Source organism: Anolis sagrei, chromosome X, assembly GCF_037176765.1.
Source record: "Anolis sagrei isolate rAnoSag1 chromosome X, rAnoSag1.mat, whole genome shotgun sequence".
Classification (NCBI taxonomy): Eukaryota; Metazoa; Chordata; class Lepidosauria; order Squamata; family Dactyloidae; genus Anolis; species Anolis sagrei.
Genome location: NC_090034.1, coordinates 81,527,034 through 81,554,466, shown reverse-complemented (window position 1 = coordinate 81,554,466; position 27,433 = coordinate 81,527,034). Strand labels below are relative to the sequence as shown.

Genomic DNA, 27,433 nt, shown 5'->3' with positions numbered 1-27,433 from the left:
ATAAGTGTGAGTGTTGCAGTTGGTCACCTTGATTAACATTGAATGGCCTTGCAGCTTCAAAGTCTGGTTGTGTCCTGCCTGGGGGAATCCTTTGTTGGAAGGTGTTAGCAAAAGATTCTCCCAGGCAGGAATCAGCCAAGCTTTGGGTTAAACCGCTGAGCTGCTGAACTAGCTGACCAAAAGGTCTGTGGTTCGAATCTGCTGAGTGGGGAGAGCTCCCGCTGTTAGCCCCAGCTTCTGTCAACCTAGCAGTTCAAAAACATGCAAATGTAAGTAGATCAATAGATACCTCTTCGGCACTCCATGCAGTCATGCTGGCCACATGACCTTGGAGGCGTCTATGGACAACGCCAGCTTTTTGCCTTAGAAATGGAGATGAGCACCAACACTCCCCCAGACTTAATGTCAAGGGGAAACCTTTACCTTTACCTTTTTACGTAGTATTAGTTAGGCCTACTTTTAATGGGAACTCTCAAGTAACCAAAAAATTAAATTTATCCGGCATCTACCAAACTCCATGGGTGACATTTAACTTGAGAGTCCATTGTATTTTTGATTTGGGAGAATTTTGGATCTCGGAATTCAGAACTCCAATAACACATTCCAATGAAAATAAATTATTGGTGTCTTGTTTATTATTATTATTATTATTATTATTATTATTACTACTACTACTACTACTACTATTCCTGTTCCTGGGGTTCTTTGGGGAGCTGATTCAGTAAACTGCATCAAATAGACCTCATCAGCTCTAGTTTCTTAAAAACCAATTGTTTTCTATGGGTGAGCAGGTGGCAGCTGGAAGATAGCCTATGTTTTGGATTGTTGTAGGGTTTTTTCGGGCTATATGGCCATGTTCTAGAGGCATTTTCTCCTGACGTTTCGCCTGCATCTATGGCAAGCATCCTCAGAGGTAGTGAGGTCTGTTGGAACTAGGAAAAAGGGTTTATATATATGTGGAATGACCAGGGTGGGACAAAGGACTATTGTCTGTTGGAGCTAGGTGTGAATGTTTCAACTGAGCATCTTGATTAGCATTTGATTGCCTGGCAGTGCCTGGAGCAATATTTTGTTGAGAGGTGATTAGATGTCCTTGTTTTGTTTTGTTTCTCAAAAACTAGAGCCTATGTTTTGTTTCTCAAAAACTAGAGCTGATGCGGCGAAACTGATGCTCTTTTTTGAATCAGCACATCAAATATACTTAGCAATAGTGCTGACATTTGAGGCACCAAAATCTGTATTGGCCAGTGAAATCGATGCTCAGCTGTCAGTAACAGTTATTGTTAGGCTTCCGCTGGGAGTTGACCATGTTGACATTGTCTCTACTGCTCCATATTAATATTGGTTTTGTTACAAAACGCAGGGCAGGAAGAACTCCATCTTTTCACTACTTAATATGCTTCTCTGCTCTTCCCTCTCCTTCTTGGCAACTTTTCACCCATCTTTCTGATCCAGGAGTGATTTCTCCATTCAAGTTCCAACTTGCCAACAGTCCAACTTTGGGACGGATGCTTCTCTGGATCTGTCCCAACAGCATTCCAATGAGAGCTTGGAAATGTTTGCTTGTTTGGATTTCGGATTTCACATAAGGGTCATTCAACCTTTGATATGACCCTTATGTAGACAAGATACTCTGATTTAGACAGCATATAATTGCACTAGCTTCCTTCAGAAGGAGTATTTTATGTATTTTCGAAGGCTGGGATCACTGGGTTGTTCTAGGTTTTTTGGGCTGTATACAACAACCCATGTATTTTATGAATTTTAAAGTGTTTTAATTGTTCATTCTTTTACTAGAAGTTTAATTCTATTTTAATATACACTAGCGGTCCCCTGCCACGCGTTGCTGTGGCCCAGTCTGGTGATCTAATGAGAAAGTGTTGGTTTCTAATATATGTCATGTCTTTATGCTTGTGGATAAACAGTATTTCTTGCTGTTTCTTTGCCAGTGTTGATGTGGAGATTGTCTGGTTTGCCTACTCTGGAACATGCAACATATCATTGTTCTTCTTTCAAATCTTTGATACTGCATCTGTCATATACATATGTGTGTGTGTGAATGGCTGGATGGCTCTTTGTTAGGAGGGCTTTGATTATGTTTTCTTGCCCTGGTGAAGGGAGTTGGATTGGATGGCCTTAAGGCAGCATTTCTCAACCTGGGAAGTCAAGACCCAGGGGGGAGGTCACAAAGGGGGTGTCAGAAGGGTCACCAAAAATCACCAGAAAACACTGTTGGACATGACAGTTCTGTGTGGGATGTTTGCCCCAATTCTGTCGTTGGTGGGATTCAGCATGCTCCTTGATTGTAGGTGAACTATAAATCCCAGTAACTACAACTCCCAAATGTCAAGGTCTATTTCCCCCGAACTCCATCTGTGTTTATATTTGGGCATATTGAGTATTTGTGCCAAGTTTGGTCCAGATCCAGGGGCGGCTCAACCCATTACGCGAAATAAGCATTTGCAGTATAGTTGATTTTGCCCAGGGGCACTCTTCAGGCACTCTTAGGGGGAAATAGACTTTGACATATGTGAGTTCTAGTTACTGGGATGTATAGTTCACCTACAATCAAAGAGCATTCTGAACTCCACCAATGATGGAATTGAACCAAATATGGCACACAGAACTCCCACGACGACAGAAAATATATATCAGTGATTGGTTGGGGGGGGGGGGGCAAAATACTGTTTGCTTACTGCTGAAAATTACCTAGGGCTGCCTCTGTCCAGATCTATCATTTTTGAGTCCACAGTGCTCTCTAGATGTAGGTGAGCTACAGCTCCAAAACTCTAGGTCAATGCCCACCAAACCCTTCTAGTGTTTTCAGTGTGTCATGGGAGTTCTGTGTGCCAAGTTTGGTTCAATTCCATCGTTGGTGGAGTTTAGAATGCTCTTTGATTGTAGTTGAACTATAAATCCCAGTAATTACAACTCTCAAATGACAAAATCATAATTTTTTGAGTGATGGTCACTCCTTGTGTTGTGAGATGTTTTGTTGCCAAATTTGGTGTTATTTCGTTCATTGGTTCTTTTGTTTTTAAGATACTCATTACGCACAGAGCATTTATATATATATAGATAGTCATTAGGTGTTAGATCTGGGGGTTGGGACCTCTGGGGGGTCGCGAGGAGGTTTCAGAGGGACTGCCAAAGACTGTCAGAAAACATATTTCTATACTCTTAGGTTCTCCTTTGGCATCGAAGGCTGAAGATGTCTCTGCTTGTCCTTCTGTTCCTTTTTGGAAAGAGACTGAATCATCCCACCAAAAGCCCTCCTCCGCTGTGATTGGCTGGTCTTTCAGCCAAGGCTATTTCTGAGACTCCAAGTGGGGAAGGGAGAGCAGGCTTGCTCAACGCATGGCAGTGTGGTGCCAAATTTGTGCCAAATTTGGTCCAGATCCATAGTCGTTTGGGTTCACAGTGTTCTCTGGAGGTAGGTGAACAACAGCTCTCCTAATCACTATGAATTCTTCCCTAATCCCTCCAGTATTTTCTGTTGATCATGGGGATTCTGTGTGGAAAGTTTGGCCTATTTCTATCATTGATGTGCATGTGCGGGCAAGGGAGAGCATGTGAGGCTGAAGGAAGGCTCACGCCAATGAATCCCTTCAAGGCATGGGGGTGCTGTGTGGGAAATTTGGCCCAATTCTATCGTTGATGGAGTTCAGAATGCTCTTTGAATGTAGGTGAACTATAAATCCCAGCAACTACAACTCCCAAATGTCAAGGTCTATTTTCCCCAAACTCCTCCAGTGTTCACATTTGGTTATATTATATTATATTATATTATATTATATTATATTATATTATATTATAATATAATATATTATGTTTTGACTGTATTTTATTTTGTGGGGCATTGATTGTTGTTGTTGTTCATTCGTTCAGTCGTCTCCGACTCTTCGTGACCTCATGGACCAGCCCACGCCAGAGCTCCCTGTCGGCCGTTACCACCCCCAGCTCCCTCAAGGTCAGTCCAGTCACTTCAAGGATGCCATCCATCCATCTTGCCCTTGGTCGGCCCCTCTTCCTTTTGCCTTCCACTTTCCCCAGCATAATTGTCTTCTCTAGGCTTTCCTGTCTCCTCATGATGTGGCCAAAGTACTTCAACTTTGTCTCTAGTATCTTTCCCTCCAGTGAGCACTCGGGCTTTATTTCCTGGAGGATGGACTGGTTGGATCTTCTCGCAGTCCAAGGCACTCTCAGCACTTTCCTCCAACACCACAGCTCAAAAGCATCGATCTTCCTTCGCTCAGCCTTCCCTAAGGTCCAGCTCTCACATCCGTAGGTGACTACAGGGAATACCATGGCTTTGACTAGGCGGATCTTTGTTGTCAGTCTGATGTCTCTACTCTTCACTATTTTATCGAGACTGGACATTGCTCTCCTCCCAAGAAGTAAGCGTCTTCTGATTTCCTGGCTACAGTCTGCATCTGCAGTAATCTTTTCCCCTAGAAATACAAAGTCTGTCACGGCCTCCACGGTTTCTCCCTCTATTTTCCAGTTGTCAATCATTCTTGTTGCCATAATCTTGGTTTTTTTGACGTTTAGCTGCAACCCGGCTTTTGCGCTTTCTTCTTTCACCTTGATTAGAAGGCTCCTCAGCTCCTCCTCGCTTTCGGCCATCAGGGTGGTGTCATCTGCATATCTGAGGTTGTTAATGTTTCTTCCAGCAATTTTCACCCCAGCCTTGCATTCATCAAGCCCCACACATCGCATGATGTGTTCTGCATACAAGTTAAAAAGGTTGGGTGAGAGGATGCAGCCTTGCCGTACGCCTTTCCCAATCTTGAACCAATCTGTTGTTCCGTGGTCAGTTCTGACTGTTGCTACTTGGTCCTTGTACAGATTCCTCAGGAGAGAGACAAGGTGTTTTGGGATGCCCATCCCACTAAGAACTTGCCACAATTTATTATGATCCACACAGTCAAAGGCTTTAGAATAGTCAATGAAGCAGAAGTAGATGTTTTTCTGAAACTCCCTGCCTTTCTCCATATGTAAACCGCCTCGAGTCACCTCTGGGCTGAGAGGGGTGGTATACAAATATAGTAAATAAATAAATAAATAAATGTTGAGTATTTGTGCCAAGTTTGGCCCAGATCTGTGATTGTTTGAGTCCACGGTGCTCTCTGGATGTAGGTGAACTACAACTCCAAAACTCAATGTCAATACCCATCAAACCCTTCCAGTATTTTCTGTTGGTTATGGGAGTTCTGCGTGCCAAGTTTGGTTCAATTTCATTGTTGGTGGAGTTCAGAATACTCTTTGAATATAGGTTAACTATAAATCTCAGCAACTACAACTCCCAATATCAGATATTTGTGCCAAATTTGGTCCAGTGAATCAAAGTACATCCTGCATATCAGATATTTACATTACAGTTCATAACAGTAGCAACATTACAGTTATGAGGGTAGCAACAAAAATTTTATGGTTAGGGGTCACCCAGGCCCGTAGCCAGGATTTTGTTTCGGGGGGGGGGGGTGAATTTTTTTCAGGGGGAGTTTCGGGGGGGCTGAGTTTCGGGGGGGGTGAGTCTGAGTGAAAGAGGGTCTACCCTAGCAAACCTTTTGTATCATTACCCCAATACCCCCATGCATATAGGATATATTGAGTATGGTGATCAGATCATGATATGAATAAACATAACAGTTTAAATAATGCACCAGTAAGGCCTTTTCGCGAACCACCATGAGAATTTGGGGGGGGGGGGGCTGAAGCCCCTCAACCCCCCCCCCCCCCGGCTACATGCCTGGGGTCACCACAACATGATGAACTGTATTAGGAGGTCACAGCATTAGGAAGGTTGAGAAACACTGCATTAGGTTTTAGATTGTATTGCTTTTATCACTGTTCATCACTTTCGAGTCCATTCTGTGGTGTAGATACAACCCGAGAGAGTGGGGACAAATTAGCCTGTGCTTTACAGCTTCTTTTCACTGAGTTTTAAAGCATTCAGGGCTGGGCTATAAAGGTTAATTATTCACACACGAAAGGCTTGGCATTGATCCCATAACAGGAAAAAGCCAAGGTCTCCCTTCCTCCTGCAAATCCCCTTTGCCTGTTGCTGCTCTTGGAGATAAGAGCGCATAAGGAGCACTCGGCACATGGCTGCCCATGACTCACGCTTCCTCCTCAGCGTTCCAGGCATTTCTGTCGTCGCAGCCAGCCGTCATCCTGGTAAATGTTTAACACCCTGGAACCTTCTGTATGGAATCTAGATCAGAGGTCCTGTAAGCAAAAGGTGTTGCCTGTGTCTGGAGGAACAAGAGACTTGGGTGGAATTGGAGCTTGATAAAGTGTAAGCAGCTTGGGAAGGTGTCTTGTTTTTGTTTTGTTTTTTTATGTGTCAGGAGCGACTTGAGAAACTGGTGTCAGAAAATTGGCCATCTGCAAGGACGTTATCCAGGGGATGTCCAAATGTTTTGATGTTTTACTATCCTTGTGGGAGGCTTCTCTCATGTCCCCACATGGCGAGCTGGAGCTGACAGAGGGAGCTCATCTATGCTCTCCCCAGAGTTGAACCTCTGGCCTGTCAGTCTTCAGTCCTGCCGGCACAACCCATTGTGCCACCAGGGCTCTGATGTCTTGTTAAGACAACTCCCAGTATACCTGAGCCAGCAAAAATATAAGGAAAAGAGAAGCGGGGGAAGAGTAGCCTTCCTACCAAGGTCTAGCTCCAGACTGTGAAAAGCATTGCCAACTGAATATGGTACATCAAGAGATTTTCTCTGTGTTTCAGTGGCAATATGATCATTCCCAAACTCTGCCTCGACACACAATGGTTCTTCCAGTTGGACAGAATTCAACAATGAGGTCAGTTGTGTGCATGCAATTGTGTTTGCACTTCGCGTCGTAAGCATGGAGCTAGACGGAATGGAAAGACATCCTCCGTGACACATTTCTCCCCACCCCCTCCCACACAGCAGCCCATCGTAATCCCCCTGAAGCACATTTCATGCTCCCAAGGGCACCCAGATCCCAAGGGTGGGGTCCCGTGTCTTTGTGGGCAGATATTCCGAGCAGACAACAGTCCCCTTCTCTTCCTGAACCCCAGGGAAAGTTCACATTTCCATAGAGCGGTCAGACAAAACCGACCATTGTCCCTAAGCGATGTACGTTTTCTAGGAATGCTTCTAAGGACAGATGGTTGGGCACTGCGTGTTAAGATGAGCAATGGAAAGAACAGACGAGGGAGAACTTTGGCACGGCTCAGAGCCATGGCAGACCATGGTTTATCCAAGCACCACTTTGTTTCCCATTTGGGAGATTAATTTTAAAAATAGAACATGGAAAACACTGGGATATATAAGGTCTCAACCCTGCATCCTAGTGTAAATATCCCTTGTGGACTCACATTACACTGAGCCATATAACTCCTTTCCCAGCTTACTGAAATGGCCCAAAATTCATGCTGCACAGCCATTGCTTTGCATCTGACTGTGTCTCTGTTCCTGGATATGAAATTATCACAGCAACATTGAGATTTTTAGAGGTCCAAAGCCAATCCCATCATTTTACCTCCAGGGAATGCAGCCAGACACTTCTCTGAACCAGATCATGGAAGGACTGTGTGAGATGACTTTGGGGATTGCAAGCCCTGATGACATTTCCAAAACCTCAAGAGGTGCCCAATGAAGTCAGTGTGCAGTTAAATGGGCGCTGGAGGCAGCCATCTGAGTTGACTGTAAATCTCAGACAATGTTGCAAGAGCCTGTTCTCTTCCAGAACAGACTTCCTTCCCCGAGGGCAAATGTTTGTTGTTCCAGGCCAAGGGTCTCCCCTTGTGTTAGATTCATCTCACAGCCCAGGCGTGGAACGAGCCCAGACAAGCTAGCTACATACCTGTGGTTCCACCTTCTGCTGTTTAAACCAGACCGAGATGGCTTTTGGAGATGGAAATATTTACAGCCTTGCAATTACTGAGGATACCAGGGAAAGGGTTCCACCTGGAGGTGCCATCAAATATACTTTTTGTGTGCTTTAGTCCATCTGATAGGCACAGAATTCAGCTTTGTGTTCCTGAAGCTGCCAGGAAAAGGGTTCAACCTGAAGATCCCATCACCTTGATGCTTTGGGCCAACTGATGAGCACAGAAATCAGTTTTTTGGAGGTGGACCACAACTTATGGACCCAAGACCTAATCACAACATATACTTAGATGTTGCTCAGGACTGGGAATGCGAGGATACCCCCTTTTATCTCAGCAATCCTGACAGTAGGCTAGACTGAGAGCTTGACAATGTCTGCCTGAAGCCCAAATCCATCCAGGATCTTCACTTCACCATACTTGCCCCTTCTCTCACACACCAATCCTTTGTGTTAGAAGTCCTTCAAGAGTTACCCAAAGCCCACAGCTCTCCCTCCACCACAACACAGAGAAGTCACAAGGCACGCAATCAACTGTCTACTGAAAACTTTAATGAAACCAATAAGTTAATAAGTTAATAAAGTGAGGTAACTATTCACTGCTTCGGAAAAAGGGTTGGTTGGGACATCTGCCAGAAGGTTCTGCCTCGTTGTCCTCGGTTGGTGGGTCAAAGCCATTCCCTGCTCCCTTCCCCTCCCCTCGCCGTCCCCATGCAAACCCCTCCCTGCTTTGGGAGACATTCCCATGGGATGGAGAACCTGGGTGCGCTCTCCAAAGATGCCATGTTCAGTGCATGGAGAGGTGGGCGAGTCTGTGAGGAAAGAGTCGGGAACAGCACTAGATGTTTCTTCAAGACACATGCATGAGCATGCAAGGGGTGGGGGGCAGGCAGTGGTGCATTTGGGCAAGGAGGGCTGGCATGGCATGCACCCTATGGAGGGTGGGATGGAAGCTGCTTGTTCCCTGCATCAAATATCCGGGACTTTTCTGCAAGACAAATCAGCTGCTTGCATGCTGGTGGAGTAACTTGGTGTGAGCAGATAAGGAGAATGGGGTGCCTTTCCAGTTTCTTCATACATGTGGCAGTAGCTGGGGATGAGAAGCAAGATATTCAAGGAAGGAGAGCTTGGAAGAGTTTCTTTAGGGTAGGAATGGACAATGGCCATTTGAACCCTGTCCATGACCCACAGCTCCCAGTGCAACCAGAACTCACACCACATCATATTGGGTTCGAGAACGATCTAAAGGCTGCTGATCGTTTCACTTGGGGGGAGGGGCATTGGCAGACTCCACACTTTCATAATGGCTTGAGGGCACTATTCAGCCAATGAAAATCATCTCGATTATTTTAGGAGGAATTCAGTGAGTTTTGCAGGAACACAGAAAGCAATCTTGGGGCCATATATGGCCCTCAGGGCACATTTCCACCCATCTGTACTTCGGAGCCTGACAGCAGGGGCCATGCTGGCTAGAGGATGCTGGGAACTGTCATAACCCCCAAAGGAATGTTCCCAAGCTCTAGGAGACAAAGACTTTCTAGATGCTGTCTTCTTTGAAAACATTTAGAATAGATAGTCAATCAAGAAATAGGGGGAAATTAATGTGCAAAATTTTAACAGCACCCAAAGATCAAACGACCCTAGGGAGGACATAGCTTCCAAGGTGGCAAACAGTGGAGATAAAAAACATGTGAAAATACACCCATCCTACCACATACACTCCAGTACTCCATACTAACTCCAAGTCACTTCCTGCTGCCAGGAACTGCAGAGGGAAAAGAAAGTATTTGAGCCTTTGGTCTCCATGCAATTGCACACCCTGTTGTAAAGAGAGAGTCCCTACCTTCATCCATCTATGGAACAAGCACAGGGATGAGATTTGCTCCCCTACCTGTCCCAGTTTGGGACAAGATTAAGAAATGGGACACAGGAGGATTCCTCCCCCCCCCCCCCCACACACACACACACACACTGGTCATCTGGATCACCAATAAAGACCCTGGGAGTCATCTAGCTTTCTCTAAGCTTCCTGGGAAGAGAAACTCCTTATCCATGGCTGAACAGTAAAGACTAGTTGCAAGTTGCATATTCAAGATTTGTTGCATATCATATTTCCCACCCCCGGCAAACACATCTCCCGCTTGGGTGGAAAGTCCCACTGTGCTTATGATACCTGGGCCACAGAGCAATGCCCATTGGGAGGCAGAGGATGGGGTTAGAGGCGGTATACAGAAGAAGTGCAAAAGAGCTTCAAGACGGCCAGGAGCAGGGTGAGGCATCAAAAGTTATCATTTTCTTCTAGATGCAAAGAGGAGAAACCGCACTCAGTGGAGTCACCCTTGTGTAGCATGGGAAGGAAGGAAGGAAGGAAGGAAGGAAGGAAGGAAGGAAGGAAGGAAGGAAGGAAGGAAGGAGGAATCTAGCTTTTGCATAGCTGTTAAGTAGCATCTCTGACCCAGTTTCCCAAAAGGGAAGAAGTCCAGAGTAAGTAGATGGCAGTCAGAGAAAAGTTGCTAAGCGAATGAGACCGCCAATATGGTTTACTTGGTCAGAGAGCTGTTGTTGAGGCCAAGATAGAGACCAGTCAGACCTGAGGAGATCTTAGCATCAGCTCCTCTGAAGTTGGATGCCCCTGGAAATGCTCCATTGGAGTTGGTCCTCACAGAAGGATGATGGAGCAAAAGAAGATCCACCTGTCACAAATTCATTCTAGGCTCAGAAGGCTTCCTTTCCAAGGAGAAAGCCACCCTTCAGGTTCTGCTCATTGATGTCTTGCTCCCCAGCACAGGCTTCAGAGGCATTTCTCAGTTACAATTGATGGCTTGGCTGCTGTTGTGTTTAGGAAACCATTAACGGTGCCATGATGGCTCATGCTGGAGGTCGATGTCCATGTTGCTCTTGGAACATCTGTCCTCAGCTGGAAGACTTCAAGTAAAGTTGAGGCAACACTTGTGGTGCGTTGAGAGAACAGTGTCCACCAAAGCCTTGCCAACATGGTGAGGTTGGAGAAGGTTTTGGTTTGGAGGAGTCCTGTCTCTTAGAGTAGGCTGTCTACCCCTCTTCCCTGCCCTGGAAGCAGGAAGGTTTCCTCCCCATATCCTCACCTTTCCCCAATACAGCTGGTGTATCACTATCATGCAGCTAGGTGGGGGCCAACTTAGTCTATGTTGGTGCTAGCTGATCGGGAGATGTTCAAGGTCTGAGCAGAGACAGAGATGTCCTCGTGGTCCACAGGGCTGTGGTAGTCCGAGGTGATGTCTGGCTCCCCTGTCGGGATGGGCATGGCGGTGAGGCTGATGGAGTTGCCGGAACCTTTCCTCAAGCATTGGGAGTAGACACCCAGCAGCAAATCCAGCTTGTGCTCAATGGACTGCACCTGTGTAAAAAAAGAAAGAGGCGGTTAAGAAGTTGAGCTGTGGATGAAAGAAGAAGGGTCAACAAAAGGGAAAACCTAGCTGGGGATGGGAAAGCTCAGTGAAGAAAAACTCAGTGAGGGATTAAAATGTTAACAAAGGGACACTCAATGACAGCTGGAAAAAGTCTACTGAAGATGAAAATACCCAACTCACAACAAGAATAACAATGAAGTCACATCTGAGAGAAGTACCTTCATCAGAGTTTAATCCTCACAGAAACATCAGTCTATCATGGACCTTAAAATTTCACATTGCTTTCAAGAGGACACTATTGAGGTTCATGACACTTTCTCAATATTGTATCATCTCTGCCTTAGCACATGAGCACCATCTTCAAACCCAAATAAGGAGTCCCAGGAATCTCCCCATCCCTTAGACCAGGAGTTCTCAACCTGTGGGTCCCCAGGGTTTTTGGCCTACAACTCCCAGAAATCCTAGCCAGTTTACCAGCTGTTAGGATTTCTCGAAGTTGAAAGCCAAAACATCTGGGGACCCACAGGTTGAGAACCACTGCCTTAGACCAAGGGGGAGCAAAAAAGGCCTTCCAGATGATTAATCAATAGATATCTGGAAGGATGGTGGAATGGATGGAGGGATGGATAGACAGATATTTCATGATATTCGATTATATGTGGCCTCCAAGAATTCTGAATGAGCTGAAAGTCCTGGAGCTGAAAGTCCTGCAGGAGTCGAAAGTATCCACTGCAGCACTAGAAGAAAGAGTTGATGGGTATGAGCAAAGGGATGGGCTTGTTAAGGACTGGAGAAATAAATCCTTTCTTAGTTTGTAGGTAAAAGAGATGCATATTAAAACCACCAACACCTCCTCCTCTGGAGGAAGACACACCTGCTTCTCCACTTTGACCACTCGTCCCAGCATACTAAGCTCATCCACTAGTTCCATCTCCAGCGATGACTTCTCGCCTTTCTCCCGCACCTTCTTGTCGATGGCAATGGCTCCACGACCCACTATCTGATCCACTCTGCCAGGCAATGGGAGTAGGGAGGAAAAAGTAAGACAAGAAAATCAAACCCTAAGGTAAATCTATCATTGGCAGAATTATTCAGAAGAGGCTGCAATTATTGAGAATGGTGATCTTACAGGATTCTGAATTTTGACATATTACATTTTTGGACTTCTGGTCTAGAACTTCCTGGCCACTCTGGGCACCAATGGTGGGGTCAGGGAGTGCATCTACTCTTGATTTTAGTTCAGGCTTAAAGAGCTTCCCAAGGTTCTTCCAAAATAGATGCTGGACTTTGGGGAGCTCCTTCAAACCATAAGCTAAAATGTGGTGTGAATTCACACATATCCCACTGACATGGGAGCCCCAGTTGTCCAGATAGCTTCAGCAGTTCTGGTTACCGAGTCTGGAGACTTTTGATCCTGCACAACATGTCCAAGTGGCCGGCTGAATATTGTTCAATAACATCCTTGACATCATATGGGCGCAACGTCTCCTTGAACTTCCGTTTGGCCACCAGGAATTTGAGGATTCTGCAATGAAAATGGAAATAAAAATACAATAATCCAGGTGGCATGAAGAGAAGGGGACCAAATGGTTGGACAAACACAGTTGCCCAAGGTAAAACTAGCTGGTTTCAAGGCTGAGACTGGAGTGTTAAGGCCTAGATCAGTGATGGCAAACCTTTTAGAGAACGAGTGGCCAAACCAGGGGCACTCAGAGGTCTGGTTGCATTAGCATCCCTTCATCCATTTCATATTGCCCCAAAATACAGTCTCAGAGGCATTTTCACTATGTTTTGACATCCCTGTGCCCCTTTAGGGCCAGGAAAGACCTAGTTTTAAAACAGGAAATAAGCAGAAATCACATCTTGCCTTTCATTTTCCAGTCCCAATTCAAGGTGCAGGTGCTTACCTACAAAGCCCTAAATGGTTTGGGACCCGCCTACCTGTGTGACCGCATCTCTGTGTACGAACCCACACAATCTCTTCGTTCATCTGGGGAGGCCCTGCTGACGATCCCACCGGCATCGCAAGCGCGACTGGTGGGGACGAGGGATAGGGCCTTCTCAGTGGTGGCCCCTCAACTCTGGAACTCTCTCCCTAAGGACATCAGGCAGGCCCCGTCGCTAGCAATCTTTAGGAGGAGCTTGAAAACGTAGTTGTTCCAATGTGCCTTTCCAGAATAAGGAAACTCCTAGCATTATGTCCCAACGCACTTTAGTAGAGATCCAGGATATCTGCATGCCCATCCCCTCCAAACACCCCACCTTGTCATGCTCAGCATTTTTAATTTTAATTATTACATTTGGCCTGGCCATTATTTTTAATTGTGTCATTGGATGTTGTTAATGTATTGCTATTTTTTGCTATTGCTTTGTTTTTTTGGTTTTTTGTTTTTTGAGTTACTGTGTTGTTGTTGTTGTTTTACTGTTGTATTTGGGCTCGGCCTCTTGTAAGCCGCACCGAGTCCTTCGGGAGATGGTAGCGGGGTACAAATAAAGATTTATTATTATTATTATTATTATTATTATTATTATTATCTTGTTAATGTACTTGTTCAGAAAGGAAAAGAGGCCTAACCTAGATCCCCACAATGTGGGGAGCCTTTTCTCATATCCTCACCAATGATGGTGTTAGGACAGAGATCATCCCCAAAGGTCTTGCTGTTTGGTCAGGTTCATAACTTCATAAGGAGTCATCCTTAGGTCTCAGGTTTTGTCCCTGAAATCTCAAGACCATGGTTACTCCTTGTATGGAGACTCAATGCAGAATGGATAAACTGGTCCATCAGAGAGTGAAAATCAGGCAAAATCACATAATCTTTGAGTTGGACCTCAAGGGCCATCGAGTTCAATCCCCTGGCATGCAGGAATCTGAGATCACCATCCTTACCCAACTGGGCTCACCTGACTGCCCTTATGAGGGTCTTGACCGCAGGCATGATATCCTCAAAGGTCAAGTCACATTGGTAGGCCTTCTCCTCACTGCTTTCCTCCACAGGACCATCAACTGTGGATGGAGAAGGGGCTTTGTGAGAAGTTTCATCTTGAAGGATTTCAGATGTTCTCTGGAAACCAAACAAGACCTTTTGTTGACCATTCTGACGCTCAGTCTATGGTGTCTTCCAAGACCTACCTTCCACAGGGATCCGGGGCTTCAACCTCAATGAGGCTCGGAACCTTGTCCTATCATTGAAGCTCCAGCTCTTCTGGACCTTGGTGGGGCTGGCAGCCTCATTGACATTCTCGGTGCTGGGCGAGCGGCGGAGGGGTGGCACCAGATGCTGCTTCCCCCGGCTGCTCTGCCTTTGGGAATTGCTCAAGCGGATGCGGTCCTTGATGCCCATTTTATTGCTGCAAAGGATTCAGGGTAGGAAGGGAGAAATCAACCAGGAGGTGGACAGATCTGGAACTGGAAGGCATTACACAAAGCAACCCAAAGGGGTCACGACAGAGCAAACTGTCTACATTTACAATCTTCTCACAACATTGCTGAAGAACCCCTAGTTGGAATTGAAGTCTACTTGGAACTGGGTAAATTGTCCCAGAAATCCACTATTAAAGGTCTTTCAGGGTGGCAGGTTTGGGTTACAGCCAAATTTCCAAAAGTTAAATGAAATGTTGCCCTGGCCCCTGTAATTTCAATATACTTTTCAAGGTCATATATCCATAAAGTGAATTATAAGGTATGTAGTCAACTTTGAAGCATGCATTTAAACCAAAAAGCTTACAGAAACCAAGTCCTGGAATGTGTGGTTTAGAGAATAATTTGGAATTTTCAGCAAATGGCTCTAGTGCTGGAGTGTAGAGGTGAATGTCTAAGGGTGTATATTAATGCAGTCTAATTGCCATGGCTCAATGCTAGAGAATTCTGGGAGTTATAGTTTTGCAAGGTCTTCAGCTTTCTCTGTCAAAGGGCTAGTGCCTCACCAAACTACAACTCCCATGATTCCCTAGCACTGAGCCATGGCAGTGAAAGTGCGGTTAAACTGCATTAATGCTACAGTGTAGAGTTGAGCTTATAACTGGTCGTTCTCAAAAACTAGGGTTGATAAGGCACATTCATCACAATAAATACCAGCTATAATATTTCTGGGCTTATCTCATTGTTTTGTTTTGTTTTTCATTCATGTATTTATTTACTTAAAAGAAGCTTACAAAACTTGGGTTTTGACTGCTTCCATTCAAGAACAGTTTGCATCCTTTGGGATATTGCAAGGGAAAGCTGACTCTGGTTCTGTTCTTGAGAAAACGGCCCTTTGAGAACAGTTTCCAGAATCCTAGATCTCCCTCTAGTGTCAAAATTCAATAAAAGCACCAGCGATTACAGAAAAGAAACAGGTTTTTACTAGCAAAATGGGATGGAACTAGGGTTTTGTTTCCCCATGTCAGGAGTAACTTGAGAAACTGCATGTTGCTTCTGGTGTGAAAGAATTGGCTGTCTACAAGGACACTGCCCAGGGAACGCCCCGATATTTTACCATCCTGTGGAAGGCTTCTCTCATGTCTCCGCATGGGAAGTTGGAGCTGACATACAGGAAGTCATCCTGCTCCCCAGATTCAAACTGCTGAGTTTTTGGTCAGCAGTCCTGCCGGCAAAAGGGTTTAGCCCATTGTACCACTGGGGGCTCCAGGACCAGGATTTTTTATCGTGTCAGAAGCGACTTGAGAAACTGCAAGTCGCTTCTGGTATGAGAGAATTGGCCGTCTGCAAGGACGCTGCCCAGGGGATGCCCAGATGATTTTGATGTTTTTATCATCTTTGTGGGAGGCTTCTCTCATGTGCCGGCAGGACTGAAGACCGACAGGTCGCAGGTTCGAATCCAGGGAGAGGCGGATGAGCTCCCTCTATCAGCTCCAGCTCCTCATGCGGGGACATGAGAGAAGCCTCCCACAAGGACCAGGATGAACAATGACCAACCATTGGGATAATGTCCCCTGAAACTTTTTTTATGCGGAAAGCAGCATTATTTTCTCAAGATATCAATTTCTGCACAAAATGTTAGGGGGGTTTTCAGGCCAAATGAATTTTTTGCAGAAATCATCCCAGATTTTCTCCGAGCAGAAAGGAAACACTTGAAATTATTTTCATTTGGTAACAAAAAAAAGTGAGAGATTTAGATGTTTAGCATGTGAACACAATGCATTTAAAGTTGTGGACTCCTGCTTAATGCCAACTTACGATTACAGAATTTTTATTACGCATTTGCAGCATATCCAACCTGAACCCTCAAGGAACAATACACTGTTTGTGTTTTTTCGAGGAAAAGGGACAGAAAGAGAGAGATGGAGTCTATTCATGCAACAAACTCTTATTAAGAGAGCTATGGAAGTACTTACGGCAAAGGCTGGAAACAAGCAAAAACAAACAAATAGAAACATTGAAATGACCGACGGATAAACAGACGGAAAAAGACGCCACCGGACAAAGGATGCCTGCAAAGGAGATGTTCCAGAAGGCTATTTTGTGTGGGGAAGGGATTGATAGGGAGCTCACACAAAACTCACTGAAATAAGGTTGTGATGTAGGACGATGTTCTTGCTTGAGAAGGCCAAGAACATCTCTCCCGATAGGAACCCAAGCAAAGCCAACGGCATGACAAAGAAAGTGGTCCATTCCCCTTGTGACAAGTTTCAAGCCATCTACAACATCAAGTTCTAGAGATGATTTCCTAATAGATTTTTGTTCCACAACTTCATCTCCAAGTTGTTGTTGTGTGCCTTCAAGACATGTCTCACTTATGGCGACCACAAAGGGATCCTATCATGGCATTGCCTTCCAGTGAGGCTGAGAGAGTGTGGTTCACTCCTAATCCTAGGGCTTTCCTGTTATGAGTTATTCAAAAGATTTCCATTGCCTTTTCAAGAGAGGCTATAACTCTTGAAGGTTACCCAATGGGTTTCTGTGGCCCAAAATTTGAAGTACTACCCCATGCTGACTCTCATTAATAAGAATTATTCAGTAGATGTTTTCCCTTGATCTCCTTTGAGGCTGAGACAGTGCAACTTGCTCAAGGTTTCCATGGCTGAGTCCTATGCTAAACAGACATTTGATTTCCTGAAAGACACAAAACTACTACAAGCAGTAGTACAGCATTCACAGTAGTAATGGTTTTTTACAACTTATATGCCAGAATAATGGACATATATACTGTAAAGGAGGGTAAAATTACTGCCACCAAATTTGTGAGGAAGCCCTGTAATTCTCAGCATCAGCTTAGGAGCTGGTTTATAAAGGGACTATTAGTTACAGAAGTATTTATTTATTTGATAGTGTAGCATTTACTGTCCCTGGTTTGGTTTTCCTACTTATGCAGGCTGTTCGACTTAGAAGAAACTGTATCAGGCAAGGCTTGAGGAAAAATAACAAGTTTATTTTAACAGGAGCATAACATGTTTAATTGTTACTTCACAAGAGGCACGAATCTTGGTTGGTTTACATTAGTAAGGTTTCATGAGTAACCTCAGGCACAGACTTCAAGAGATTTCTATAAGCAGATGTATCTCTTCTGGACAACTGTCCCAACAAAACAAATAAGCCAAAAGGCCTATTCAACAGAATTGGCTCCCAGCCAAACCTTGATTGTTAACCCAGAATCAATAACCCCCTGTAGCTTTATCACTACCGGGTCCTTTCCTGTAACCCCTTTGGTCACCAATTAATTCCCTGAATCTCCACCCAGAGATTGAGTCTTCCCTGTAACACTAACGGTCACAGACTAATTCCCTGTTTCTCCCACTAGAGGAATCAGTCCCTTCCTGCAGCTCTCCGGCTTACAGACTGCCACTTTCAAACAGCTGCCCTGTGAAGAGACAGTTGGCTCCGTCCCCGTTGCTATGGCAACTCAGCTCAAGCCACTAGCCACCATCTCTAACAAAATATAATCCTACATACTTACCATTTATTAACTACTGTTTAAACAACACATAACCATAAGAATAAAAGTTACACATCGTCACATATACAAAGAACATAAAGGTGTAAACACTGAGTCTTGTCACAATGATTCCTTTCTGGAGAGCAGTGTAAAGATCATTCAAAAAAAGTCACAAGTTTATAACCATAAATACTTTAGAGACGACTTCTTCTTGGGGGCATGGATTCCTTTCTCTCTTGTAAGTAGAAGTTGTATTTGTATACTTTTCCACTGAGGAATATTTCATTTCTGATAACTTGATGTCCATTGCATTCTGTAATTTTCATATTTTTCCACCTCAGGAAGACTTAATGTAATCTAAACCGGTCTGGTAATTTGAATCCTCAGCATGGAAATCCTCTACAAGGAAGCAGAAGCTCCATACAAGAGTTTCATTATCTTTTCGTTAATTTTTGAATTTATACGAGGAGCTGCTGATAAGTCTTTGGCTTTGTGTTCTTGTTTTGTTTCAATGGTAACGAATGTTGCATCACATGAAAACCTTATGTGTCTAATATATGTTTTCAAAATTTTGTGTTTTTAGCTTATGGCATTAGTGATCTAGGCACGCAGGAAAACAAAATGGTGGTCTAAGGCGATATTCACAGCAAATGAGAGCAGAGGAGTGATAAAATTCTTATTTCTGCAAGGAAAGTCCGCGAAGGATATTCATGGTGATATGTCACAGACATTGGGGGATCACTGCCCTTCATATTCTACAGTTAAGAACTTGGTTGCCCAATTTAAAATGGGCCACTTCAGCACCAATGATGAGGAACGTCCAGGACAACCGAGAGTGATCGTTGTTCCAAAGATCGTCAATGCTGTGCACAACCTCATACTGAAAATTGGCGAATTTCAGCTAAAGGAATAGCAGACATCATGAGGATTTCTCGTGAACGTATTTGTGTCATTATCCATGAACATTTGAACATGAAGAAGCTCTCTGCAAAGTAGGTCCCCAAATGTTTGACAACATATCAGAAAAGCATGCGAGTGAAAACTTCCCGGTTCATTTGTCAGTGGAGAGTATGTGGAATAAATGTAAAGTTTCATCTCATTTCTTTCTGGGTAAAGCCAAAGATTTATCAGCAGCCCTCATAAACTTCTACTTACAAGAGAGTAAGGAATCCATGCCCTCAGGGAGAAATCTTCTCTAAAGTACACTATTTATAGTTATACACTTGTGACTTTTTTTGAATGATCTTTACACTGCTTTCCAAAAGGGAATCATTCTGACAAGACTCTGTGTTTACAACAGTTTTATGTTCTTCTTTGTATATATGTCCATTACTCTAGCATATAAGTTGTAAAAAAAACCCATTACTACTGTGATTGCTGTATTACTGCTTGTAGTGGTTTTGTGTCTTAGGGTCCTATTCTCCCAGAATCCTTATCCAACGCTTACTGTTCCTAAGGCCTTTGCTGCTTCTTGTTAATCTCCACTTTGTCTTATTCATTACCATCACCAAAACCATGTCAACAAATGTCAAAACTGGTTTACTTTTTGGTGTAGTTCTCACTTTGGCTCTCAGGAGAGAATTCAAAATGCAAGGGGTGTCTTTTTCATTATTTCTCAGCTCTCCCCTTTCTTGCCTGTCAACTTCTCATTCCAACTCTAGGAAGGATTTCTCAGTTTATGCATGATCTATTTTCAAGGGCTTTATCACAGCGAGTAGGGAGACAGTGGTGTTATTTGTTCTGGCCTACAATTCACACTTTTACCATATGGGACTATTAGGCATGCAAACCCATTAGGCATAATCACAGGCATGCAAAAACTGAATCTGGATCTTGAGGCTCATGAAATCTCTCCCATCACTATCCATAGCAGACCATGAGTTACAGCCAAGCTATCTGGTAATATCACTTGGAGGCCCCCATATCAGCGTAGAACAGTGGTTCTCGACCTGTGGGTCCCCAGATGTTTTGGCATTCAACTCCCAGAAATCCTAACAGCTGGTAAACTGGCTGGGATTTTTGGGAGTTGTAGGCCAAAACACGTGGAGACCCACAGGTTGAGAACCGCTGGCATAGAAGAAACTCTGCTCCATGTTTGAGTCTGAACTCTAAAAGGGCTATCCAAGATACTGAAAGCAGACTTGACGCCTTGGATAGTTCCTTCAGAGTTTGGACTAGAACCTGGAGTAGATGCTCCATCATTAAATGCACCAATCATCCACCAATGGTTTGGCTGAAATGTTGTCCACCTTGAGCGGACCTCTGGTTTTGAAAGTTCAAGCCACTTCAGTGTTTCTTCACCCTGAGTTTGAAAAGCATCACCTTATACCAGAGTCAGGGAAAAACAGCACATTGACTTGTTTCTTGGGTTACACCAATGTGACTTCAAACCTCCATGCTCCCCTACTCTTTCCCCATGTACTTTAATGAAAGAAATGAGGAATAACTTCAGAGCCATCACTTAGGTGAAATTTTATGCAAACCGGAGACCTCCAGAATCTCCAGAGTGTCTTCTATATTGTAGAACTTATATACCATTTTAACTGCCCTTGATTACACTATGTAACATGATTTTTGTTCCTGGGTTATATATAAAATGCTATTTCTTAATTGATTCTATCATAAACACATGGGAAAGGTTTATTAAACTGCAAAAACATTGTTTTTGAGGGACAACCTGCTGCACATTTCGCTGCAGTTTTTCAATGAATATCTAATTGAGTCTCAACCAATTCAACATAGTTTGTGGCAGCCACAAAAATAAAGTTTTTGGAGTAGAACAACTATTTTCAAAGTAAGGACTTCACAATTAAACAGGAAATAATACTTTCAAACCAGGAACATAATTTTTTTTCAAATTTTGTTACAGTGTTATTTCTTGATGCACTACCAGGGCTTTCTGGTAGAGGATTTTAGAGGCTATGAATTGCAGGACTCCATAGAATGGAGATATGACAGTTAAAGTGGTATCAAAGTGCTACAATTGTATAGCATGAAGGATAGCCAGGCCTGAAGGAGCATCCTAGGGAAGGCAAAGTGCAATGCAGCCACACAAGTGAGCATTCACAGTGAAAACCACATACCAGTCAAAAATGGTGATACTACTATCCTCTTCAAAAATGTGGCTTGTGTATGTTTGCACAGGTCTGTATGTCTATAGACAGTGGTAGCCGATAGCTTCCATATTAGTAGGGACCTGAATCCATTCTGGGCTTTAGTCTGAGCTATAAATGAAACATTCAAGTGCTGAACCCATTTTGGATTCAGTGTTTGGGGATGGGTCCTTTTAAAGTTCAGACAAAACCCAGAGCAGATTCCCCACCGATAGCAGCTATAGTGTCTATAGACACTGTTGTCCATATTAGCCCTTCAAGTTATTGCAAAATCAGATGTAAGGGAAGCACCTATGGATAAGCAGGTCTCCAACACAGCTTTGTCTTGAATTTGAGGAAGTGAGGGCTCCAAAGATGAAAAGATTGTAATGTCTATAGGATTGTCAGGTTCAATTGTTTCTACAGCTTCTGTGACAATGTGGAGTCCAAGAAAACATTGTGCTTCCTTTCATTTTAACAGAGAGGACAGGTGGATTGGGTCCCTTGTCTCTTTAGCAAATCAAGTCAATTTTCAAAAACCATGAGACATGGGATTTCAGGGGCACAAAAGTGGGTCAGGAGGCCACATATGGTCCATTGGTTGCATTCTGCTTATTCTTGGTCTAGATGAGTGGTTCCCAACCTGTGGTCCATGGACCACCAGTGGTCTGCAAGAACAAAAATATGGTCCGCAGCCTCACCTTTACTACACCATTGCCTCGAAACCTCTCAGCAACGAAAGCACCTGGTCTTGCGAAACTCTCTTATAGTGCCAGGGCAACAGGGATGTCAGGAGGGGGACAAGCTGACTTCCCACAAAAGATTACTACTACCACATCAGCTCATTATTATTAAATATGGCTTTCTGTGGGTGTGCAGATGGCAACTACTGGATGTCATATGTTCTGTATCAGAAACTAGAGCCGATGTGGTCTATCCAATGCAATTTTCTGAACCAGCATTCCAAATAACCAAATTGAATCTAAAGTTGATCAAAACTGATTCATAACCCTTATGGAATTAATGTTGGAGAGTGGTCCCACGTCAAAGTGGTCCCTGGTCAAGTGGTCCCTCGTCAAAGTGGCCATGGTCAAAATGGTCCCTGGTCAAAGTAGTCCCTGGTCAAGTGGTCCTTGATCAAACTGGTCTCTGGTCAAGTGGTCCCCTGTCAAAGTGGTTCCTGGTCAAGTGGTCCCTGGTCAAAATGGGCCCTGGTCAAAAAAATGGATGGGAACCACTGGTCTAGACCATCGGTGTTAGTTTGTGATGTAGAACAGAAAAGAAGAATTTCAGAAGTGGTGGGGACTAAGGTGCAATTTTGGGGTTCTTGGAAAGTACTACCGCCAGTCAAAGATTGTTGTTATTATGATTCTTGTTGTTGTTGTTGGCAGCTAGATGTATGCAATCACTTCTGGTCAAGCTGTTCTGGAGAGATGCCATCCAGGGACAGGAGAGCAAGCCTATCTCCCATTCAGGAAGGGCTTCATCGCAAGAAACCAATGAGGATTCCCACCATGCACCTCTCCTCAGGTGCCCTTCCTTCAACAAATAAAAGAAAAGAAATAGTACACAGGATGCAACAAGAATGCAACCAAATCGATTCAATCCCAAAACATCTCCTGGGGAGCAGATCCCAAGCCTTGGTACCTCTGTTTCCAGCCGCTGTGAATCCGAAAGAAATTCCTTTTACTACTAAAGATCTGGCTAGAGAGATGGGAAGGGGAGGGAACGAAAGAAGAAAGGTAGGAAGAAGGGGGAAACAAAGAAGGGAAACTGTTAGTGACAGGGGTGGATGTGGAAAGAAAAGTTAGAAAGGTGGTCCAGGAGGTGAGGAGAGCCGTGCTGAGGCTGGCCATAAAGGAGGTAACATAGGGATAGTATGCCATATGGTTCAAATGAAACTGAGTTAGCACTATATTTTTCCTTTGGGTTCTAATGCATTCTGAGGATTTAGTTTATCCCTTCTTCCTTCGTTTTTCCCCTTTATATGAAGTGTGCTCCTACCCTAGTGAAAATGGAGGATCTACTGTACTTATCTCCTTTGCCCCTTATTCTTCCTCACCCACTCTCTAAATTCTCATGGAAGATCTCCAAGTCTAATTTGTATGATTTACTATTCATTTTCTTATTTTCTTCCCTATTCACTGTATTAATGTTCTTGTACTTTTTGGGGAGGAGTGGAATCTGAGCAAGACCTGAATAGCAACATCACTGGTATGACCATCTTGAATTTCACTTTGAAAGGCAGCATATAAATAAATGACCTATCTTAGGGTTAAAAAATGTCAAGCTTGTGCTTCTCTAATTCCAAACGCCCAGAACAACATGAAAATCAGCTTACATGGATGGAAGGTTTGGAAAATAATGGTCAACTTTTTGAAATATACTCTTTCAAACAGAACCAGTTTGCTTTTGCAAAAACTCAATTGGAGTATCTTTGGCAGATATATAGACCTCCAGATGTTGGACCATTTATTGCTGAGCAAATTGGGTCTTTGGAACATAATACAGTTTTGATTGATCGATACTGGAAGACCTAGAAACTCCTAGAGGGGTTGTGGATAGTGGGAGTGGAATCCAAAACATTGGTCGCTGCTATATGGAGCAAGCTAAACCCTGTATGATTTCCTTTCCTGATGCTCTCTCCCCCTTTGTAGGAACATGCTAACACATATATACAAAGACACCAGCTTCGAAGACCTCTCCCCTAGGAGAAGTCATATATCCCCAGTTTTTTCCAGAGGAGAACCTACCTTCCTTCAGAGAGGGAATACAAGCAGACACTGCAGTTTGAAGGGAAATAGAAGGTTACCTTAGGCGTAAACACTTGTGGGGTGGAGCTTCATCTTCTTTCCAGCTTCCGGGAATGAATAGGACATGGAGACGTGATGGGAATATGGAGAACGGAGGAAGGAGGAGAAGGAAGAAGAGAAGAAGTGGAGGAGGAATCGAGGATGGAACAGGAGGAGAAAGAGAGAAAGGTGATGAAATGAAGCAGAGACTGCAAAGGAGACTTGAAGGGCGGAAACACTCCAGAAATCGAAGAGTAGAGACCCTCTTGCCTTAAAGAACTCTGTTAATTTGGGTGTTCAGGAACCCTACAAGAACCTATGCTGGAAAGTCGGATCCCAGGTTTTTTTTGGATTGCCAAAAAAACCCAAAAAAGTCAAGACATTGACCATAAAATGGATCTCTCTTTGGAAAATGTGCATTCTCAATAGGATGTATTAGTAGACTCCAACCAACAGAGGGGGACAAAGTGCTGTATTTGGTTGAGAGAAACGCTGATGCACCAACATGGATCAGAAGGAAGTTGACTTGATTCATAGCACACCACACAGTAAAAACCAGAAGAAGGGGGCACCACAAGAAAGACACTACACCACAGAGCGAACAAGGACACACCAAAGGCATGGAAGACGTAGGAGGAGAAGGTCTCTGACCCTACCTTTCCCCTGAGTTAAAGGGAGGACTGGTGGTTTTCAGGCCATGGGTGAAGGAGTGATAATGTGGTGGTGCTCCGTCGGGGTATTTCCTCACCTCGGAGTTCTTAAGCCCTCCATTGCGTGCTCGGTGCAAGTGGTCAAACATAAGGACCAATTCTCTAGGGACGGGTTCAAATAAAAACAAAAAGTGGAGAAATTAAAAGTTTTCAAAGAGGGAGGCGGGCGGGAGAACACAATTAAATGAAAACAAAACAGTATCAAATATCAAAAATATATGTCAAAGAAGATTTAAAAGGGAACTCAGGGAAAAACATTAAAAAAATGGTATCCCACAATTCCTTTTGTAGTCTTGAATGGCATTTCTGGGGCATGAGTTGTCTGGTGCTGTTTCTTGAATGGAGATCTGTGAATGTTGAGTTAGAACAGCCATCATGGATGGTATTAATTGGTAATTTAAAATAGATTTGGCAATGTACGCAGATGGGGCTGAATTACAATGGCAAGAACTTCAAGGAATCCTACTTTCCTGTCCATACATCAAAGAACTGTCTCCAAATGTAAATGTTTTCAAACATTTAAATCCCCCATGGGTCCATATAGGACTGGGAAAAATCCCTGTTTGACATTCTGGATCAGAAATTGATAATTGCTTCCACTCCAGTAGACTATGAATCTATGAGGCTGTCCATTAAAGATTTCCCCTGACCCACTTCCTGTGGATTGAGAGCAATGAAACTTGGCCCAGTTCTGAGTCCTTCTCTCCATCAGTGCCACCTAGGGACACACACTTCTCCCATCTTTTTAAGCAACTGTAAACACCTCGCTTGTAGAAGTTGACCAGTTGCTCCAAAAGCCACATTGTGACTTCAGAAATCAGAGTCTCGTCATCTGAAAAATACTTGCCCTTCAGAAATAACTTCCTTGTTGGAAAGAAGTCAAAGTCCAATGGTGCAAGCTCAGGTGACTAAGGGGGATGTGGCAGAATTTCAAAGCCACAGGAGAATGCGTCCATTTGGACAACAGGTGAGTTGTGAACTGGTGCATTGTCTTGCAGAAGGCAGACATCTTTGGTGAGAATGCCATGTCTCTTGGTTCTGATGGCCTCCTGCAATTTCTGCAACAATGAAGCATAGTATGGCCCAGTGATCATTGTATTCTTTGCTAGAAAATCCATCAATACTACTCCATGCTGGTCCCAAAATACTGGGAGTATGATCTTGCTTGCTGAAAGTTGGGCATGTGCCTTCTTTGGAAGCAGTGAGTCATGATGTTTCCATTGGATTGACTGGACTTTAGTTTCAGGATCATGGTGATGGACTCAGCTTTCATCCTGTGTGATCAGTCTATTGAAAAAGTCCTTCTGGTTTCCATGGCATGTTGTGAATACAGCCTGAGAGTATTCAACTCATTCCTGCTTCTAGAAAGGTGTGAGCAGCTGGGGGACCCAGCGAGCAGATACCTTATGCATGTGAAGCTGGTCTTGGATTATTTTTTCCATGGACCCCACACTAATCTTGACATTTTGGGCTAGGTGGTGAATGGTTATGTGGTGATTTTCCAAAATGGCAACCTCCACTTGCTGGATGGTGTTTTCATCAATAGCAAAGTGGGGTTGCCTGGAATTGGAGCTGTTTGCACTGAAGTCCAACCACATTGGAATTGATGGTGCCAGTTCTTGACTACATCATATGATGGGGAATCATCACCATAAACCTCTTCCATCTCATTGAAGTCTCCTTTGGTGTGCGGCCTTTCAAGTAAAGGAACTTGAGGAGTGCTCAGTATTTCATTGGGTCCATTATCAAACTTCACACCACTTCAGCATGTGTAAAATCAAGACCGTTATCAGTTATGAGTTGTAAATTGGCACATAACCTATAGAGACTTATATCAATACACATGTGCAGTTTCAGTGTCCTGTGATAAATAGAAGTGGGTCAGGGGAAATCTTTAATGAACGCCTCTAGTATTTTGGAGTTCAGAGGAACAACACCTAGTTTAGAGACTGGGTTCAGCAACTTGGATAGCTTCTTTCCGCCTAGAACCCAGAGTAAGGCTTACCACCACCCATGACGCCAAAGTCAAGAGGAACAACTTGTTATGAGTCAACATTGTTGTCTTAATGTATGCTTTCTTCTCTTTGTCTTCATGTTCCTTCACCTCTTCCTCTTCTCCACCTTTCTTCTCTTCCTCACTACAACTGCTACTACCACCATCACCACCATCTTTATCTACATGATGGTTCTCTTTGGAGATGTGGCTTCAAGGGCTGCCATGATGAACACCAACCTTTTAAAATGCCCAACTGCACCCTGCCCCTCATCTGGAACCAATACTGCCCCAGGACCACTAACACCCCACCTCCCTGTTCAGTCTCCATTGCAGATTCCGCCAGTTATGCAGGTCTTTGAGCCTATCCAGAGTCTCGGTGCTGATGGAGGAGGAAGGACAACATGTTATGAGTGACAAGGATGGAACTGTGATGAGTGATGATCAGGGTGTGGAATCCGCACAAACAATAACCTGCTACCCTTTTGTTTCCCTTCTTGAGGAACACAGAAAACAGAGCATTCTTCTCTCCATCGAAGAATTCTACTTCTCCATGAAATTTCCCTTCAGTTCCCAAACCCTTAGCATTGCAGAAAGAGAGACACTAAAAACGCTTCCCAATCTGAATCCTCTTTGCTGGCTTGCTGTGAGTTTTCCGGGCTGTATGTCCATGATCCAGAAGTATTTTCTCCTGGTGTTTCATCCACATCTATGGC

General features: G+C 44.0%; 1 protein-coding gene across 2 annotated transcripts in view; it reads right to left on the bottom strand.

Moving 5' to 3' along the window:
* Positions 1-8,401: 8,401 nt before the first annotated feature.
* KCNQ4 (potassium voltage-gated channel subfamily Q member 4) overlaps positions 8,402-27,433 on the bottom strand; it is a 129,591-nt gene continuing 110,559 nt past the window's right edge. The window contains exons 9-14 of one of the 2 annotated variants that reach the window (XM_060784168.2): positions 24,671-24,826; positions 14,389-14,606; positions 14,160-14,262; positions 12,652-12,783; positions 12,133-12,268; positions 8,402-11,245 (exon numbers count right to left, since the gene is read on the bottom strand). In XM_060784168.2, the coding sequence (XP_060640151.2) occupies positions 11,027-11,245; positions 12,133-12,268; positions 12,652-12,783; positions 14,160-14,262; positions 14,389-14,606; positions 24,671-24,826 (964 nt within the window). In that variant the 3' untranslated portion in view covers positions 8,402-11,026. The remainder of the gene's footprint in view (positions 11,246-12,132; positions 12,269-12,651; positions 12,784-14,159; positions 14,263-14,388; positions 14,607-24,670; positions 24,827-27,433) is intronic. The other variant, XM_060784169.2, reaches the window with a different exon arrangement.